General features: G+C 42.8%; 1 protein-coding gene across 1 annotated transcript; it reads right to left on the minus strand.

Moving 5' to 3' along the window:
• Positions 1-3342: 3342 nt before the first annotated feature.
• Positions 3343-18999, minus strand: LOC143783288 (uncharacterized). The gene is made up of 6 exons (XM_077271695.1): positions 17608-18999; positions 17453-17527; positions 16938-17133; positions 16622-16784; positions 15433-15865; positions 3343-3405 (listed from the first exon to the last, which is right to left on the minus strand). The coding sequence occupies exons 1-6, from the start codon at positions 17800-17802 to the stop codon at positions 3343-3345; spliced, it is 1125 nt and encodes a 374-aa protein (XP_077127810.1). The 5' UTR covers positions 17803-18999.
• Between the last annotated feature and the right edge of the window lie 3037 nt (positions 19000-22036).

Raw genomic sequence — 22036 nt, forward strand, 5'->3', positions numbered from 1 at the left:
ATTGTTTACTGGCTCTGCAGATTTTCTGGATTCATCTGTCGGCTTATACATAAGACTTGTCTCATGCAATTTTTGTAAGCAGAGACAGCAATTACTTTTTTTTTCTAATGGTGTTTAAATATAATTATTGTTTCAGAACTAATATCATTTTTTTATTTAGTGTGGTAAATCTAAAATATTAAATGCAGCATAATCAACAATACTAATACTTTGAAAAAGTTTTTTTTATAAGAAAATTGCTATTATCATCTCTCCAAGGAATATAATTAAATTTCCTGATAATAAAAACCATATGTCTGCTGGTCCATCTGATTTATAAAAAAAAAAAAATGCAATCCTGTAAATTAGCCCTTGCCTCATGCTTTTTTGACATTCTCATACATCATATACAAATTTTCCCTTAGTGGTTCTCTACTTTAGTTTTTTATGACAATGCATGTGGTAATTATTATTTAGACATTTATACTATACTCTGTGATGTATATACTTGATGGTGATGCTATAGGTATTATCCTATGCAAGCTAAATTTTCTCTATGCAAATAATTATCAACTGCTTTCAACATTTTTCATGCTTCCATTACTGTTACCATCCATTTATTTATATTATGTGATATGAATGATTAACTGGTCAGTGCCTATTGAAGCCCTTGTTTCATTTACTGTGCCAGCATCCCTTTGTGTCACGAGGCACCTTATTATTTAACTCTTATCTTCTATTTTTTTATACTAAATCAAAACATTTTAAACATACAGCTCTGGCAAAAAATTAAGGGACCACCACATCAAAACCCTGTCATGGGCAGCCCAATCTCCAGACCTGAACCCCTTTGAAAGCCTCAGGAATGTAATCAAGAGGATGATGGATAGTCACAAGCCATCAAACAAAGAACTGCTTACATTTTTACACCAGAAGCAATGTGAAAGACTGGTGGAAAGCATGCCAAGACGCATGAAAGCTGAGATTAAAAATCATGGTTATTCCACAAAATATTGATTGCTTAACTCTTCCTGAGTTAAAACATTAGTATTGTTGCTTCTAATTGATTATTATCTTGTTTTCTTTGCATTATTTGAGGTCTGAAAGCACTGGGTTTTTTTGGCCATTTTTCTTTGTCAGAAAAAAATACAAAATTTATTGCTTGGATCTTCGGAGACATGTTGTCAGAAGTTTATAGAGTAAAAGAACAAAATATACCTATAAAGAGAAAAATCAGACAAACTGAAAATTTTGCAGTGGTCTCTTAATTTTTGCCAGAGCTGTGTATTCCTCCTCTTCTTGATTCTAGATTCACTTCCAAAATCAGGGTTAAGCTATACAATATGAAGTGTTAACTTATAGTGACTAAGGTTTTTTTTTCACTAATATGTATAATCAACTTCAACAGTAAAATTACGTAATAACCTGTTCAGAAAAATACTGCTTTATAAAAATATGGAGCCAACCTTTGATGCCATAGGTCTTCCAGGAAAGTTAACCAGTGACTTGGATATTAGGAAGTATACATAGGATAGGTGTAACATAGTTACATAGTTATTAAGGTTGAAGGAAGACTTTAAGTCCATCTAGTTCAACCCATAGCCTAACCTAACATGCCCTAACATGTTGATCCAGAGGAAGGCACAAAAACCCCATGTGGCAAAGAATAAGCTCCACATTGGGGAAAAAAAATTCCTTCCCGACTCCACATACGGCAATCAGACTAGTTCCCTGGATCAACACCCTATCAAGGAATCTATTAAAAATAAACAGTAACATTAAACTTTTCAAGAAAGGCATACAGTCCCCTCTTAAATTTAAGTAATGAATCACTCATTACAACATCTTACCTCAGAGAGTTCCATAGTCTCACTGCTCTTACAGTAAAGAATCTGCGTCTGTTATTATGCTTAAACCTTCTTTCCTCCAGACGTAGAGGATGCCCCCTTGTCCCTGTCTCAGGTCTATGATTAAAAAGATCATCAGAAAGGTCTTTGTACCGTCCCCTCATATATTTATACATTAAAATAAGATCACCCCTTAGCCTACGTTTTTCCAAACTAAATAGCCCCAAGTGTAATAACCTATCTTGGTATTGCAGACCCCCCAGTCCTCTAATAACCTTGGTCGCTCTTCTCTGCACCCGCTCTAGTTCAGCTATGTCTTTCTTATACACCGGAGACCAGAACTGTGCACAGTATTCTAAGTGTGGTCGAACTAGTGACATGTATAAAGGTAAAATTATGTTCTCCTCATGAGCATCTATGCCTCTTTTAATGCATCCCATTATTTTATTTGCTTTTGTAGCAGCTGCCTGACACTGGCCACTGAATATGAGTTTGTCATCCACCCATACTCCCAGGTCTTTTTCATTGACGGTTTTGCCCAGAGTTTTAGAATTAAGCACATAGTTATACATCTTATTACTTCTACCCAAGTGCATGACCTTACATTTATCCCCATTAAAGCTCATTTGCCATTTATCAGCCCAAGCTTCTAGTTTACATAAATCCTCCTGTAATATAAAATTGTCCTCCTCTGTATTGATTACACTGCAAAGTTTAGTGTCATCTGCAAATATTGAAATTCTACTCTGTATGCCCCCTACAAGGTCATTAATAAATATGTTAAAAAGAAGAGGACCCAATACTGATCCCTGTGGTACCCCACTGCTAACCGCGACCCAGTCCGAGTGTGCTCCATTAATAACCTCCCTTTGTTTCCTATTCCTGAGCCAGCTCTTAACCCCTATCCCTGAGCCAGCTCAGTGTAGTTGGAAACTGGAATAATAGAAAAGCATACTACTGTATGTATCACCAATAATACTGCCACATTTAGCATCAAGTATTAAATTTATTTCAATCACTATTTTAACCTTAGAGCCCTACATTACCCAAATATAAATATTAACATTTAATTGTCACCTGACTTCCCTGCTGTAATCCACTGTATCCCTTACTACTGCTTCCCCCTTATGGGCAAGTTTAATTGTTAGTGCTATATTCAGCTGTAATTAATCCACTGTTTGTGTCTCTATACTAGTTAAATTTGGATGTTCTAATTTAGTGATTCCCATCTCCCTCTGCAACTGATTAATATCCAATTTTATAGCTGTAATGAAAGTTCTATAGCTGAGTGGATTATAGTGTAAAATAATTTCTTATGGATAGATAAAAATCTGACAGTTTGACACACAGGCCCAAGAGGTTTTAAGATTTGTTCAGAAAACCATTTTCCAATTTAACCAATTTAAAAAACGTATGTAAATCCACGTCTTAGTTGAAGCAATTAATTCTAGTCCTAAGGTAAAAAGATAGTCCTTTACTCCAAACGAATAACTCTGCTGATGCCAAAGTATATTTATCACCAGGACAGTTCCAGCACATGTAGATTGAAGACAAAATAGGAGAGCTCTATGATGAAGTCCTGATGATAAGAAACAGGGAAGAGTAAATGGATTATGCTCACTTGGTGGAATTGTGCAGGTCAGGCACAACTCTGATGAGAGTAGTAGTAAAGTGGTATTACTCATTTAGACTGCTGTTCGACCTGTTAAAGCTGACAAAGCAGTTCATTAAAGCAATTGTGGCAGGCGCTGTCACGATGCAGGCAAGGAATAGAAGGTGTAGAAAAACAGCAAACATAAGAAATATAAATGTTCATTGTTTTTAAATATTAAAAATTAATGTCCATTGTTTTTCTACACTTTTTCATCCTTATCTTCATTGTGACAGCGCCTTCCACAACATTTTTTCCTCAGTTTTTTTGCCTTGCAACCAAATGTAGATTGTCCCTCTTCCCCACATTTTGGGTACATGATGTCCTTCTTTGTGTAAACATACTCTTTGCACCCTCTGTGTGGGTTCCTGATACTTTCTTGGGTTTTGCTGGAGAAACTTGTACCTCTGTGGTAACAAAGAACATAGAAAGCCACAAAGTAGTGGAAGACAATGTATCACATATACCCACTTATCTGGTCTCTACATAGTCATTACCATTATTTCTAGGTAGAAAATAAAAATTCAGGTTCACCTTTTTTTGGACTGTTGTAAACATCACCATTCAAGTAATTATCTGAATTACATCACCATTTTCTCCTCTTATTAGTCTCTGATTCACTCTTAACTTAATCCAAAGACATTTGATTATTTTTAATTTGTCAAACTCCTTGATTATTAGAAAAAGGATTTACAAGGATTTACAAGGCACTCCAACAAGGTCGGTGAAAACGGTTTCCTTTATTCAGGCATAAGGTGCCACTTAAGGTTAAGGCATAAGGTGCCACGTGGATTAAAATCATCTGACGCATTTCTGGCGCGGTACTGCTCCCTTAGTAATAGGCATATCAAAGAAGACATCTGGGCGAGTATATATACCAGTTGCTATCCAATCAACGAAGAATGGTAATGACATTTCCTATGCACCGTGTGTGACACACTGACAAACTGGTTACTTAACCCCTTTACCCCCAAGGGTGGTTTGGACGTTATTGACCGTGCCAATTTTTAAAATTCTGACCACTGTCTCTTTATGATTTTATAACTCCAAAACACTTCAACGGATCTTGGCGATTCTGAGACTGTTTTCTCGTGACATATTGAACTTCATGATAGTGGTAAAATTTCTTCAATATAACTTGCGTTTATTTGTGAAAAAAACGGAAATTTGGCGAAAATTTAGAAAATTTCACAATTTTCAAATTTTTAATTTTTATTCTGTTAAACCAGAGAGTTATGTGACACAAAATAGTTAATAAATAACATTTCACACATGTCTACTTTACATCAGCACAATTTTGGAAAAAACATTTTTTTTTTTTTGCTAGGAAGTTATAAGGGTTAAAATTTGACCAGCAATTTCTAATTTTTACAACAAAATTTACAAAACCATTTTTTTAAGGGACCACCTCACATATGAAGTCACTTTGAGGGGTCTATATGGCAGAAAATGGCCTAAACAGAGGACACCCCCCACAAGTGACCCCATTTTGTAAACTAGACCCCTTAAGGAACTTCTCCAGGTGTGTGTTAAGCACTTTGAACCACCAAGTGCTTCACAAAAGTTTATAACGCCCGGGCTGGCGTGAAAATAAAAAATCCTATTTTTTCCACAAACATGATCGTTTAGTCCCCAATTTTTTATTTTCTCAAGGGTAACAGGAGAAATTGGACAGCAAAAGTTTTTTTCCAATTTGTCCTGAGTACGCTGATGCCCCACATGTGGGGGGAACCACTGTTTGGGCGCATGGCAGGGCTCAGAAGGAAATGAGCGCCGCTTGACATTTTCAAGCTAAAAATTGGCTGGAATTGAGATCGGACGTCATGTCGCGTTTGGCAAGCCCCTGATATGCCTAAACAGTAGAAACCCCCCACAAGTGACCCCATTTTGGAAACTTGACCCCCTACGGAACTTATCTAGGTGCTTGGTGAGAATTTTGAACCCCCAAGTGCTTCACTAAAGTTTATGACGCCCGGCGTGAAAATAAAAATTCCTATTTTTTCCACAAACATGATCGTTTAGTCCCCAATTTTTTATTTTCTCAAGGGTAACAGGAGAAATTGGACCACAAAACTTGTTGTCCAATTTGTCCTGAGTACGCTGGTACCCCATATTTTGGAGAAAACTACTGTGGGCACACTTCGGGGCTCGGAAGGGAAGTAGTGACGTTTTGGAATGCAGACTTTGATGGAATGGTCTGCTGGCATCATGTTCCATTTGGTGAGCCCCTGATGTGCCTAAACAGTAGAAACTCCCCACAAGTGACCCCATTTTAGAAACTTGACCCCCTAAGGAACTTATCTAGGTGTGTGGTGAGAATTTTGAACCCCCAAGTGCTTCACTAAAGTTTATGACGCCCGGCGTGAAAGTAAAAAATTCTATTTTTTTCCCACAAAAATGATCTTTCAGTCCCCAAATTTTTATTTTCCCAAGGATAACAAGAGAAATTGAACCCCAAAAGTTGTTGTCCTCAGTACGCTGGTACCCCATATGTGGTAAAAAACTGTTTGGGCACATTGGGACTCAGAAGGGAAGCAGTGACGATTTGGAATGCAGACTTTGATGGAATGGTCTGAGGGCGTCATGTTCCGTTTGCAGAGCCCCTGATGTGCCTAAACAGTAAAAAAACCACAAGTGACATCATTTTGGAACCTAGACCCCCAAGGAACTTACTTAGATGTGCCCCGTCTTTGCAACTAATCTACTGGTTCCTGTAAAGTAAATTAGTGCATGGAGGTGTGGTACAATTTGAAGCAATCCTTCATACACAGGACAGGTTTGTTGGGGCAGGTGTCGCATTGATAGATGGTGTCCTTGCGTATTCCTCTTTTATAGCACACTCAGCACCTTTTTTGCCACTTACCTTTTCTTCCAGTTGGTGGGATCACCCCGGGAAAATGCTGACCTTGTACGATATGAGCACCCTCAGTTTCGGAAGTACTGGGGCTCGCTCCTTTCCTCGTGCCAAACATCAGGGTCTTAACCACTACCTCCTGGAACTGAAGGTATGACGTATCAGTGTGTCGTGCACATCGTTACAGCAAGAAAGCATTGAGCATTGCCATTTGTATGATGTACATGGACAGCTTTTTGCACAACACCTTGGCCTTTCTCAAAGCACTGTACGGTTGGAGGAGTTGATCGGAGAGATCAACCCCCCCTATGTTTTTGTCGTACCCCAGTACACAGTCCGGTTTGCAGACCTCGTACAGTGCTGAGGGCGCTGCCATCACCGTGTATGGTGGTCAATAGATGGACATCCCTCTTGTCCTTGTACTTGACCACCAGCAGGTGGTCGCTACATTGGGCTTTGCTCTCACCTTTTCTGAGCATCTGCCCAAGTAGCATCTTCGGCAGGCCTCTCTGATTTTTGTGGACAGTACCACAGGCTGCGGTACCTCGCACAGAGAGGGATTTGTAGAGTGGGATAAGAGTGAGTTATCGGTGTAGAGGTGATAACCTTTATCCAGCTGTGGGTGCACCAAATCCCACACAATTTTCCCACTAACTCCCAGGATAGAAGGACACTCAGGTGGTTCAATCCTGCTGTCCTTCCCTTCGTACACTCTTAAGCTGTAGGTGTACCCTGAGGTACTCTCACACAGCTTGTAGAGTTTGATTTCGTACCTGGCCCTCTTGTTAGGCAGGTATTGACGGAATCTGAGCCACCCCTGAAAATGAACCAAGGACTCATCCATGCAGATGTCCCTTTGGGGCACGTACACTTCAGCAAACTTTTTGTTGAAGTGTTTGATGACCGGCCAAACTTTGAACAGACAGTCAAAATTGGGATCATCTCATGCGGGACACCGTGCATTATCGTTGTATTGCAGGAACTTATGGATGGCCTCAAAACGCGTCATGACTATTCGGAACACTGGAGTGTTGTATAAAATATCAACACTCCAATATTGCTGAATTTATAGCTTCTTCAGGATCCGCATATGAAGGTCTAGGCCCCAAAACTGCATCATTTCAACTGTGTCTACAGGAGACCAGTTAGAAAATGATAAACCGGGGTTTTGCTCCAAAAATTGCCGAGCATACAAATTAGTTTGCTCCACCATGAGGTTAACAAAATCCTCAGCGAAAAAGACTTTAAAAAAGTCTATTTCTGTGAGGCTAGTGGTGTCAAAATTGATTCCTGATTCTGCCACAAAATCAGGAATCAGTGGCTCGTAATTTTCAGGGGGCGAGGTCTATACGGGGTCCGAAGAGGGGCGCGCTGGTTCATCTTCAGGAGTGGGTGCTGCTTCATCTTCATCTTCATCTTCATGAACAGTGGGCACTGCTTCTGTCCGGCGACGTCTGCGTGGCGGTTCTGCAGGACCTGAGGAGGAAGATGATGAGGAGGAAGAGGAGGAGAAAGAGGATGAAGAATCTGAAGAGTAAAGGAATGTGGGATCCTCTCCCTCGCTATCAGTGTCAGAGTCAAGGAAAGAATATGCCTCCCCTGCTGAATAGCGCTGCTGGGACAAACGGGACGAGCGGGACTTTTTTTTTTTAGTATGGTGCTTGGGTGTACTTTATTGGTAACTGTGTATGTGTGTGGGGGATAGTGTTTGGTGCAAACTATTCTGAAAACAAAAAGCTAAAGGAAAAAAAAGGAAATAGAGAGAAAAAAAATACCTGTGAAAGGAAAAGTCTAAAACAGCAGGCCCTAGCTCTGATAAGTGAACTTTGTCACTTATCAAAGTTCGGCAGCTGCTGGATGTGCACACGGGGATGTGGAGGAAAAGATAGAAATGAAAGGCACGGGTTTAGACGCAGCGGTTGGGTGCGCGCACGGGGATGTGGAAAAAAAAAGAAACGAAAGGTACGGGTTTAGACGCAGCGGCTGGGTACGCACGGGGATGTGGAAAAAAAAAGAAATGAAAGGCACGGGTTGAGACGCAGCGCCTGGGTGCGCGCATAGGGATGTGGAAAAAAAAGAAAGGAAAGGCACGGGTTTAAACGCAGTGGCTGGGTGCGCACGGAGATGTGGAAAAAAAAAAGAAACGAAAGGCACGGGTTTAGACGCGGCAGCTGGGTGCGCGGACGGGGATGTGGAAAAAAAAAGAAACGAAAGGCACGGGTTTAGACGCAGCGGCTGGGCGCGCGCATGGGGATGTGGAAAAAAAAGAAACGAAAGGCATGGGTTTAGACGATGCGGCTGGGTGCGCGGACGGGGATGTGAAAAAAAAGAAACGAAAGGCACGGTTTTAGACGAAGTGGTAGGGTGTGCGCACAGGGATGTGGAAAAAAGAAACGAACGGCACGGGTTTAGACGCGGCGGCTGGGTGCGCACGGAGATGTGGAAAAAAAAAAGCAAAAGGCACAGGTTTAGACGCGGCGGCTGGGTGCACGGACGGGGATGCAGAAAAGAAAAGTGAGCACGAGTGTTGATCGGTGAACTGCGTCACCAATTAATGCTCGGCGGCGCTAAGGTGGTGAAAAAGAAAAGCGAGCACGAGTGTTGATTGGTGAACTGCGTCACCAATCAACTCTCGGTGGGCACGGACGGACGCGGCACAAACTGAGGGTGGAGGGGGAAAGGGAAGGGGGAAGGGGGGTGAAGAGAGATCGGGCCGGGATCAGGGATGAACACTTACATTTGTAGTCTCTTCTTTCTTCTGTCTTCTATCTTCTGTCTTCTTTCTTTTTTCTTTAGCAAGAATTGTGGTGTCACAGGCTACTGTGGCACCACAAGTCTCAGCACAGGAGGGGATCTGTCAGCATGACCGCTCTGCAGGAATCCTCAACAAGTGTGAGGATTCCTGCAGAGCAGTCACACAGGTCAGGGAGAGGTGAGACAGGTAACAGAGCGGTCATACCGCTGCTGTGGCCTGTCATTGGTGGGATCGAATGATCACATCGATCCCACCAATCAGAGGAGGCCCTGGTGACGCCGGTGTTGCTAGGCACCAGCCTATGTTTGAAGCTCACAGCTCTGATCATAGGCAGGTCACCGGCAGGTCACCAGCAGGACACAGCGCGATCACACCGCTGCTGTGCCATGTGATTGGCACGATCGACGATCACATCGATTGTGCCAATCAGTAGCTGCAGGCTCCGGAGTAGGATCTAACAGGCAGGGCACAGCAGGCAGGCACTGCAGGCTCCGGAGCAGGAAGTTACAGGCAGGGCACAGCGCGGTAACACTGCTGCTGTGCCCTGCGATTGGTGCGATCGTCGACCTCGCCAATCTGGGGGTTTTGGCCAATGCCTGGCATTGCCAGGCACCGGCCCCAGGATCGAGTATATCGGTACTCGATCCTAGCCTGGGACCTCACTGCTTCAGCCAATCTGATTGGCTGAAGCAATCAGAAAGGCTGTGATTGGCTGTTCAGAATTGAACAGCCAATCACAGCGATTGGGAGGCTGGGGGGCGGTGCCATACCCCAGGATGCCGAGGCCATCTTCCGTAAGGTAAGATGGCGTCAGAATTTTGATGCGATCACCGCGACTTAAGTCGCATTAAAGGACATGACGTACTATCCTGTCAGTGGTCATACGGGCCCACCCCACCTCGACGGGATAGTACATCATATGTCAGAAAGGGGTTAATATAAGAGTGGTCTTTCTACGTTTTTTGACTCAGTAGAGTTTGAATTATGTTTGTTTTCAGCACTAGGAAAATGACCAGAAGATGTATCTGTCATAATCTGTACTATTGTAGTCCAATGAAGAAAAATACACAGACTTTTTGGGTTTAAAGTTGCTGCCAGGAGTTAGATTTTTAAGTGCAGATTTCATGTGACCAGGGATTACACCTCCATGTGTAATCCTTGTTGTTTTTGTAGTCAGCTGTATTTCTTTGTAGTTTACTTTTATAATATGACCTTCCAGTGATTTAATATTTTCAGTCATGCGTCCACTCAAATTCTCATACTCGGTAAGTTTGTTGAAGTTTATTGCGATACACAATATGTAGTATATTACATTAAATGCCTCTTATGTGAAGTGCTGTACATCGGCTGTATGATCCACAAGCTAAAAAAATGCATGAAAACTTGATTCCAGCTCACCTAGTTGCTCTATGCTAATCCACCTGGGGCTCAGACATTGGCCTTGCCCTGGCCTCACATCAAGGAAAATAGAAAAAAATTAGAGTCCAGCTCAACAGGACTGGATTTTCCTTTTCAAAAGAAAATATAGTGCATACAAAAGAAAAATTTACATGGTCGATATAACCCAGTCAATGCGTTTCAACTGCACTAAGCAGTCTTACTCATCATGAGTCCTGTTGAGCCAGACTCCAATTTTTTCTATTTTCCTTAAAAAAACTCATATCTGAACATGCCTCTAATATAAATAACTTGAATAGCTCTTATTCATGAGCATCCAAGCATTTTGTAAATGTCCATAAAGGAGATCTGACACAATTCGTGTTTTTTGGCTTGGAGAAAGCTTCTTATCCCGAATGAGGCGGTAATCAACATAAACTTGAGAGACAATCCATGCTTAGCTGAGTATAGGTCTGGCAGAGGTCTGGGACTAACAGCCCAGTTAAGCAGCCAGGCAATCACCTGGGACAATGAACAACTGGAGACAGTCAGCATCTTACAGTCTCAGATTGGATGGCCGAGCTGTGAATTAAATCACCGACAGCACAGCAAAAGTAATGACAGCTTCAGCATGCCCTGTACCATTGGATGGTTGAGTCGTCTGTAACTGCATCCCAAACACACTGAGGGGTGGAATTGTGACAGGGGCAACAGTAGGGATCTTAGTAATAAAAAAATATCCAATTTGTGGTTTTTCTCTGTTTTTTGTGTTGTCTCAATACACACAAAGACAATAAACATTTGTATAGCGAAACATGTAATTGCAATAATTTTCTAGGAGAAACACTTCCTTTTCTGGAACAATTTCAAGGGTGCCAACACTTTCAGCCATGACTGTAAACAGTTATGAAAAAAAAAACATGAAAAAATATACAATGGCATTTACACATATGTAATAATGCATAAATAAGTGCCCATGCACCAATATCAATTAGTGTATATCCCATATAAAAGTCACAAATAATAAATATAGGTACAGTGGCATGTATAAGTTTGGGCACCCCTAGACAAAATTACTGTTATTGGGAACAGTTAAGGCTACGTTCACATTTGCGGTGTGCGCCGCAGCGTCGCCGCCGCAACGCACAACGCAGACAAAAACGCAACACAACGCATGCACAACGCTGCGTTTTGCGCCGCATGCGTTCAACGCATGCGGCGCAAAACGCAGCGTTTTTTGTAAACGCAGTTGCGTTTCCAACAAAAAACGCAGCGTTTTGCGCCGCATGCGTTTTTTGTGCAGTGAGTCATTCTTCATCCCACCCACCAAAAAAAGTGTCTACACAATAGATAAGGGCCACCAATGGCTAGAAGAGGGTTGGTGTTTATGTAATTGTGTATATATACCATGGCAGACATGAATTCCTCCCATTTGCTGGTATTCATGATGGAGCGTCCCTTGGACAGTGTTATCATGGATATGGAGATGGATTTAGCCTTGGCTCATGCCTATGCTGTCGCCTGTGCTCATCAAAGAGAAAGAGAAAAACGGAGATGGATTCATCGCAGATTTTGGATACACCCTATCTTGGAAGTCCGGGAGAGCCGTGGAGCATACCATAGCTTGTTTGGCGAACTGAATGAGAACCTGGAGAAGTATTTCGAGTACACCAGGATGTCTCAGGAGAGCTTCCGGTATCTTCTGCGTCGGGTGGAAGGAGCCATCAGCAGGCAGGATACTCAGCTCCGGAGAGCTATATCCGCAGAGGAGCGGCTGCTGGTGACTCTACGGTACGTAGCTGTTTGAATGACTTGAGATATGTTCGGCTACGTTCACATCTTCCCTTTTTTTTTTTTTTTTTTTCTTAATTTTTGTTGGGGGTGGTATGGTCAATGTACTTTTAGGCTGTGTTTCTACGGTCAGTAAGCTTGTTTGACGCTGCAGCGTCAAACAAGCAGCGTCCAGATGTTCCAGCATAGTGGAGGGGATTTTATGAAATCCCGTCTCCACTATGCGTGGAAACCCGCACGCGGAGGCCCTGCGACTCCGGACATGCTGCGCGTCTTTTCAGAACACAGCATGTCCGTACACCTTGCGGGGACGCAGCGTCCCCGCAAGGTATATCACAGGGCCCTACGGCGAGGGGTGCGATGATCCCGGATGTGTACTGTACACATCCGGCACCATTGCGTCCCAGGAAGGGGGCGGGGCTTATCGCCGACCGGCTTCGCCGCTGCAACGATAGCGCCGCGTCTCCGGACAGTGGAGACATACCCTTATAAATTGCAATGTACTAATGTAATTTCTTTATCTTCTTGGCAGTTTCCTGGCTACCGGAGAGACCTTGCGATTCCTTCAATTTCAGTTCCGGATTGGAGTCTCCACTCTCTCGGGAATTATTGCTGAGACCTGCCGCGCTTTGTGGGATAACCTCCGGGAAGAATTTTTACCCGTCCCTACAAGCGATATCTGGTTGGCCAACGCCGAGAAATTTGAGGAAGTGTGTTCGTTTCCAAACTGTATTGGCGCGGTGGATGGCAAGCACATTCGTATTACCAAGCCAGGGAAAAGTGGATCCCTTTTCTATAACTACAAAAAATATTTTTCCACTGTGCTGATGGCAATTGCCGGTGCGGACTGCCGTTTTCTGGCAGTCGACATTGGTGCTTTTGGCCGGTCAAATGACTCGCGCACATTCAAAGAGTCTGATATGGGCCAAAAATTATATGGCAACAATTTCAATTTCCCCCAGCCACGACCTCTTCCCCACACCGAAGGCCCTGCGATGCCATTTGTTGTGGTTGGGGATGAGGCATTCCAAATGTCTGCCAACCTATTGAAACCCTACTCAAGTCGGGGCTTGGACCACACGAAAAGGGTGTTCAATTACAGACTGTCCAGGGCCAGAAGGACTGTGGAGTGCGCCTTTGGCATCCTTGTCTCTAAATGGCGGATATTAGGATCCGCCATTAATCTGAAAACTGAGACAGTGGATGAGGTGGTGAAGGCGTGTGTGGTTCTCCACAATTTTATTCTGGCCAAAGAGAGACTGAACGTTGATCTGGATGAAACCATAGCCAACCCATTGCCCAATTTCCATGATCATCCTCTGAGGTCAAGCGTGGAAATTGCGCAGATGAGGGACCGTTTTGCGGCCTATTTTGTGTCAGATGTTGGCCGTCTGTCATGGCAAGATTCAATGGTGTAATAAACTGTTGGACTGTATTCTGGTGTGACTATGCTAAAAATAGTTCACCAATGTAAATGTGCCTTATCTAAAAAACTTGTAAACCTTTGTTTTTAAAATGTTGTGTTTTAATAAAAAAAATTTCTTACGTTTTCTACCATGCTTCCAATACAAAATTTATACCATACCATATTTATTTGTTTGTCAGATCGCCGTGTATCGTTGTGTTTGACAGCAAAATCAACGATACCAGCGATGTTTTACACTGGTAACCAGGGTAAACAACGGGTTACCAAGCGCATGGTCGCGCTTATGTTTACCGTGGTTACCAGTGTTAATTGTAAACTAAAAAATAAAAATAAATATACTCATCTTCGCGTCCCCTGGCGTCCACTTCCTGCACTGAGTGAGCGCCGGCCGTAAAGTGAATGCACAGCACAGCGTTGCTGTGAGGGACGTCACTCAGTCAGTGCAGGGAAGCTGACGCCGGGGGATGCGATTGTGAATATTTTTTTTTTTTTTTCATTTTACACTGGTAACCAGGGTAAACATCGGAAGTGCGCCCTGCGCTTAGCAACCCGATGTTTAACATGGTTACCCGGGGACCTCGGCATCGTTGGTCGCTGGAGAGCGGTCACACAGACAGCTCTCCAGCTCCCAAATAGCGATGCTGCAGTGAATTGCATCGTTGTCTGTTTTGCTGCAGCATTGTTAAGTGTGAAGGTACCTTTACAGTATGTGTCCACGTTCAGGATTGCATCCTGAATTGCTCAGGTTTTTTCATCAATATTTGTAAGCCAAAACCAGGAGTGGAACAATTAGGAAAAGTAGAATAGAAACATATGCTCCACTGCTGTATTTATTACCCACGCCTGGTTTTGGCTACAAATATTGAATTAAAATCCGGACCAAATTCGGATGCAATCCTGAGCGTGGACACATACCCTTTTTCTTTGAAAACAACTCATACACTTTAGTGTTTGGAAACACCTCATACAGCAATGAACGACACCCAAAGAAACGGTCAAATTAAAAAATCCAAAAATACTGTCTGACATTGCATATATGAGGCGTTTGAAGCACAAATAAACGGCGCACGGAGTGAATTACCGAGCATTGTACTTGAAAAGAAGACCAAATATTGTATACAAAAAAATAAATTTTTATTGGGGGGAAACAGAAAAAAAGGGAAAAGCAAATTAGGGGGTATCAACATCCGAGGGGGGATCAACATCCGCTACCAGCGGTGACCGGTAGCTTCGAGTTCTGGACCTGAGAGTGGGAGTGGTAGAGGAGGAGGAGCCGCCATACTGAAGGAGGCTTGAGGGCAGGTCCAAACCCCCCGCAGGGTACACTGGGGAGACCGCCTCGTCAGTGGAGGAGGGAGGAGGCAACACAAGCCGCCTTCTTTTTTGGCTTGGTTGGCCCTGGCTGCTCCTGCTGTGGCTAGAGCCACGACGAGATGGTGTGTGTCCTGGAGCAGCCAGAACCTGTGCCTCTGGGTGTGTGTCTGTGTGCCTCCTCTTATGTTTTCTTTTTTTTTTTTCCCTGCCTTCGGCGGCATCTCCCCCAGAAGCACTCCTACGGGAGGATGAGGGCCTGGCAGGAGCAGGAGTGGGCCGCACACTGGTATGGTGGCTGTGGTGGCGTCGCCCGGCACTTGGACCAGGGTGGGGTGGCTGGAGTGACTCTGCAGCAGTAGTCGGAGTCACGCTAGCCAGCGACGGCACTACGGGCAGTGTCGCTGACTGCGCGACCCGAGACTGCTGCAGAGCCCTCACGTAAGAATTGTGGCAGTCCTGCATCACCGAAATCTGGAGTTCCGGCGTAAGGTTTTCCACCAAGCCCTTAGCAATTGTGCTTAAAAAATGTTTTGCCGGATTTGTGAGCTCGGCTTCCAGGATTTCAAGGCGCCGTCCCATACTGGACATTTCATCTCTCAACGCCTTGAAACCGTTCTGGAACACCGTGCCCAAGTGCAAAAATTCAGGCATGACTGACCTGTCCGAGGCCCGCTGGCGCTGTCGGGAATTCCCGAACGAAGGTGCGCCAGAGGCCTCGGGCAGGGGAAAACCTGACGTACCGGCAGCCGGTTCTCCAGATGATGGTGGTGCAGGCCTGCTGTCGCTGTGGGATGGCTGTGACGGCTCAGATGGCGATCCATGAAGTTCCGCTTCACAGGGGGGAGCTCGCTGGAGGGTGCTGCTGTGTGTCCTGTGAAAAGATAATGTAAAAATTAGTCTTCAATTAATAAACTATCACATACGCCAACTCCTGTAAAAAAATGTTCATTACATGACACAACAAAACATTACAATCCCCTGTCTCTCACTCTGTGTGGCCTATAATAAATTGCTGATTGTTATCGCCAGCTGACCATTAGGGCTCACGATAACAATCATGGACATACCGACGGCAGAAAATGACTGTACATTCCCTCTGCCAAAGGCAATGCATACCCCTGTCATATTTTGAAAAAATTTTGGTGTGAAATAATAATTTCAAGATGCCGTCTATGTCTCAAAAATAATAGAAAATTTAAGGTCTATAAAAAAAAAATTTAAAAAAAAAAACAAAAAAAAACTTTGCTGATCTGATCGCAGGAATGTCCATGACGTTAGGATCTTGTGATCGAGACGTCATCATTATTCCTGCGATCAGAACTACACTGACTCAGAACGTAACCTGTCATGGACTACAAGGACTCTCGCTTAACCTAAAAAAAATACCGTGGATGGCCAATATGCTACGCTGACTACATTGATGGCCAAGACACTATGTGCCTGGGAAATGTACTATGTGGATACGTGGCTAGAACGTGTACTATGTGGCTGCGATATAGTGGCCTGCAAACATACTATGTGTGTGGATGCACAATGTACGTGGCTGGGCAATGTACTATGTGGCTGTGCAATATATGTGTCTGGGCAATGTCCAATGTGCAATATGGTATGTGGACAAAATACTTACTGTCGGCGGCCAAGGATTGGTCTTAGGAACTGTAATTGTCGGTTGTATTTATATGGAACCGACTTGGCCGCAGCAGCACCACTCCTCGATTGCTCCTCCTCAGCACGCAGCCCCTTATTGAAACGGTCCTTCATGGATCGCCATCTGGTCCTCAACTTTGTCACTGTGAATGCAAAGAAAAAAAAAGGTTACATATGTAGCATTTTAAAATGATAAAACAACCGTGTGTGATGCAAAGTTTAGGCGTTGATAGCATCACACACGGTTGTGTTTATCCTGGCAAGATGGGTCATAGCAGCGTATCAGCAATACTCACTAAAGGTGCCTTTGTCCTTGGCGGAGGCACTGTCAAAGCCATCCCACAGCGACTTTGCCACCTCTGCCCACAAACGCCTAGAAACCACCTGGTCCATGTGCCGGGGGTCACGGCTGTCCCACAACGGGCCACGCTCCTGGATGCTGGAGATCAGGAGCTCCACATCGATACTCTCCCTGTGGTCCCGTTGTGAAACCTAGAAAAAATAGAAAAAAAAAGGTTACAAATAGGCAAATATAAACAACCATCATCAGCACCTGGCATGATTTGTACCTTTGCCCTATCCTTTGCCATTTTATGTATGTATATTGATGGTTTCTAAACCTGTATTTTTGAATGTTTTTGTGCAGGGAGTTCAACTGTATGTTACCTTCCCCCAAATACTTGCTGCCCTGAAAAGCTATATGTAATTAAGCTTAGTAAACAGCCCTAGTGAAACCAGGTTGCTCCTAATGTTCCTCCCAGCAGGATGCCACAAAAAAAAAAAAGATAAAAAAAAAAAAACAAATACTCACTTGCCGGCCTGACGACCCATCTTGGCACCGATCTCCCTGCTCCCGCTGTGTGCCTTCCCCCTCACTTGAAGAAGCCTGTAAAAAAATGTATACAAAAATTAGTGACAATGCTACAAATGGCAGCGAATAGTAAGCAACTGGACATAATTACTCACCGCACTCCCCCTCGCCGATTGCCTATGTTCAGACTCTGACTCACTCGTCATTCTTGCAAGTTTGCTCTGCAATGAAAAAATGAGCAAAAAATCACATTCAAAGCAATGCCACATACAATAAAACATTAAAACAACCACAATTGACTGTTGACTGATAGGACAATGCAAACTCAAAAAGCGACACCACAACGCCATACATTACAAGAGAAGACAATAGAAGAAACAATACAAGAATAGACCCAAACAAAATTAAGCAAAAATAGACACCTATGTCCAAATTTAAAAAAAAAAAAAATAAAAAAATAAAGAGGAAAAAAAAAGGCACAATGAAATAGCAAACTGCACGCCATACTTTACAATAGCAACAAGACATGATCCAAAACAACACCATCTGGTGACATCTACCACAGAAATACATCTGAAAAAGGCGATAAATACCATTATAGATAATAAGCAATAAACATTACAGGACAATATACAGCAACCAAAAGAAAAACCATAGTCAAATAGAAAAGAGAACACAAGAAATTTTTAAAAAAGGGCCCAAACTAAAAAAAAAAAAAAAATAAATACTACACACTTGGCTATGGAAACATTCAAGACAGGAGATATATATATGGAAGCCATACAGAAAACGAATGGCATATAGCAGCACGGAACAATACAATACAAATGAAACATCATAAATGTAGCCCCCCACCAGCAAGAAAAGACACTCAAGGAAAGAAAAAAAAATGCCAACAGCATAATAAAACCCAGCAAGACATGAGCCTAGAAAACGCCATACGGTTACCCCAACAATAGAAGCCAGAAAAAGACATGCACCACAAATTTTACAATAAAAAATCTTACAAAAAAAAGGCATTGAACATCCGCATGACACAAGAACAACCAAAATATAAATCCAAAACCAATCCAAACCCAGCAAGGCCGCACACAAGAAACGCCAGCATATATCAGAAACACATTAAAAAAAATGTTATTATTCAATAACAACCTACAGTGCCATAACCGTACAATATCACAGAGCAAACATTGCACAAATTAAATCAAAAAAAAAAATAAAACACAGAAAAAAAATTATGCAAAGAGAAATATATACTTACAGGTTTGGAAAGCAGGTTGCTCCTCTCAGTGTCTTGTGTGGATAGCCTGGTGAAAGACAATGGCAAACCCCCACCCCTTTTTTTATATATATAGTGCTTTTTTTAAGTGTCTAGACAAAGTCTAGACAATGTTTTGCATTTTTGTAAGAAAAACGCATGCGTCGTACAACGCATCACGACGCAAGTACTTGCGTCGTCTGCGTTGTCAATGCAAGTCAATGGGAAAAAAGGCGCATCGACGACGCAAACACGACGCAAACACGACGCATGCGTTTTTTAAAAAGTCTGCGCCGCCCCAAAAATGCAACATGTTGCGTTTGCCGCGCCCTGGCAGGTGCGCCCTAACGCCGCATGCGGCGTACGACGCACCACAACGCATGACAACGCATGTACATGCGGCGCCATGCGGCCCCAATGTTAAAGATAGGGCCGCACGACGCATGCGGTGCGTTGCGGCGGCGACGCTGCGGCGCACACCGCAAATGTGAACGTAGCCTAAGCAAGTTGAAGATGAAATGATCTCTAAAAGAGCTAAAGTTCAAGATGAACAAACAGCGACTGTGAAGGGAGAAATGCACAATAGGGTAAAACCCTAATATAGGAGACAGTAAAAACAATAGGTTTTCTCACCTTAAGTGGTTGTTTGAAGACACAACCGCTATAAAGGTTAAGATAGCCAGCTGCCGTTGCCCAGTGGCTGGGGGAAGGGTCCTCCAGAGGGAAATAACCAAAACAGAAAAACACATGTTTAAAAATTGGCTGCCCTGCTGAAAGGAAGTCTTTTGCTGCAATATTCATTGAAAGGTTCTTTATTGTCCACTACGCATTTCAATGCTAGACCTAATATTAACCAACAGGCCAGACCGCATATCAAATATAAGTGTTGGGGGTCACTTGGGGAATAGTGATCACAAAATAATAAGTTTTCATGTAACCTTTAATAAGATGGGTAGTAGGGGGGTGACAAGGACACTAAACTTCAGGAGGGCAAATTTCCAACGGATGAGAGAGGATCTTGGTGCAATTAACTGGGACGATATCCTGAGACACAAAAATACACAAAGAAAATGGGAGACATTTATTAGCATCCTGGATAGGACCTGTGCACAGTATATACCGTATGGGAATAAACATACTAGAAATAGGAGGAAACCAATATGGCTAAATAGAGCTGTAAGGGGCGCAATAAGGGACAAAAAGAAAGCATTTAGAGAATTAAAGGAAGTAGGTAGTGAGGAGGCATTAAATAAATACAGAAAATTAAATACATTCTGTAAAAAGCAAATCAAGGCAGCAAAGATTGAGACAGAGAGACTCATTGCCAGAGAGAGTAAAAATAATCCCAAAATATTCTTTAACTATATAAATAGTAAGAAACTAAAAAATGACAGTGTTGGCCCCCTTAAAAATAGTCTGGGTAAAATGGTGGATGAGGATGAGGAAAAAGCCAATATGCTAAATGACTTTTTTTCATCAGTATTTACAAAAGAAAATCCCATGGCAGACAAAATGACTAGTGATAAAAATTCCCCATTAAATGTCACCTGCTTAACCCAGCAGGAAGTACAGCGGCATCTAAAAATAACTAAAATTGACAAATCTCCGGGCCCGGATGGGATACACCCCCGAGTACTGCAGGAACTAAGTACAGTCATTGATAGACCATTATTTTTAATCTTTAAAGACTCCATAATAACAGGGTCTGTACCACAGGACTGGCGTATAGCAAATGTGGTGCCAATATTCAAAAAAGGGGCAAAAACTGAACTCGGTAATTATAGGCCAGTAAGTTTAACCTCTACTGTGGGTAAAATCCTGGAGGGCATTCTAAGGGATGCTATGCTGGAGTATCTGAAGAGGAATAACCTCATGACCCAGTATCAGCACGGGTTTACTAGGGACCGTTCATGTCAGACTAATTTGATCAGCTTCTATGAAGAGGTAAGTTCAGGACTGGACCAAGGGAACCCAGTGGACGTAGTATATATGGACTTTTCCAAAGCTTTTGATACGGTGCCACACAAAAGGTTGTTACATAAAATGAGAGTAATGGGGATAGGGGAAAATATGTGTAAGTGGGTTGAGAGCTGGCTCAGGGATAGGAAACAAAGGGTGGTTATTAATGGAGCACACTCGGACTGGGTCGCGGTTAGCAGTGGGGTACCACAGGGGTCAGTATTGGGCCCTCTTCTTTTTAACATATTTATTAATGACCTTGTAGGGGGCATTCAGAGTAGAATTTCAATATTTGCAGATGACACTAAACTCTGCAGGGTAATCAATACAGGGGAGGACAATTTTATATTACAGGATGATTTATGTAAACTAGAAGCTTGGGCTGATAAATGGCAAATGAGCTTTAATGGGGATAAATGTAAGGTCATGCACTTGGGTAGAAGTAATAAGATGTATAACTATGTGCTTAATTCTAAAACTCTGGGCAAAACCGTCAAGGAAAAAGACCTGGGTGTATGGGTGGATGACAAACTCATATTCAGTGGCCAGTGTCAGGCAGCTGCTACAAAGGCAAATAAAATAATGGGATGTATTAAAAGAGGCATAGATGCTCATGAGGAGAACATAATTTTACCTCTATACAAGTCACTAGTTCGACCACACTTAGAATACTGTGCACAGTTCTGGTCTCCGGTGTATAAGAAAGACATAGCTGAACTAGAGCGGGTGCAGAGAAGAGCGACCAAGGTTATTAGAGGACTGAGGGGTCTGCAATACCAAGATAGGTTATTACACTTGGGGCTATTTAGTTTGGAAAAACGAAGACTAAGGGGTGATCTTATGTTAATGTATAAATATATGAGGGGACAGTACAAAGACCTTTCTGATGATCTTTTTAATCATAGACCTGAGACAGGGACAAGGGGGCATCCTCTACGTCTGGAGGAAAGAAGGTTTAAGCATAATAACAGACGTGGATTCTTTACTGTAAGAGCAGTGAGACTATGGAACTCTCTGCCGTATGATGTTGTAATGAGTGATTCATTAATTAAATTTAAGAGGGGACTGGATACCTTTCTGGAAAAGTATAATGTTACAGGGTATATACACTAGATTCCTTGATAAGGCGTTGATCCAGGGAACTAGTCTGATTGCCGTATGTGGAGTCGGGAAGGAATTTTTTTCCCCATGGTGGAGTTACTCTTTGCCACATGGGGTTTTTTTGCCTTCCCCTGGATCAACATGTTAGGGCATGTTAGGTTAGGCTATGGGTTGAACTAGATGGACTTACAGTCTTCTTTCAACCTTAATAACTATGTAACTATGTAACTATGTAATGCCGTACTGGCATCTTTATTAAGCATAAG

This window comes from Ranitomeya variabilis, chromosome 6, assembly GCF_051348905.1.
Source record: "Ranitomeya variabilis isolate aRanVar5 chromosome 6, aRanVar5.hap1, whole genome shotgun sequence".
NCBI lineage: Eukaryota > Metazoa > Chordata > Amphibia > Anura > Dendrobatidae > Ranitomeya > Ranitomeya variabilis.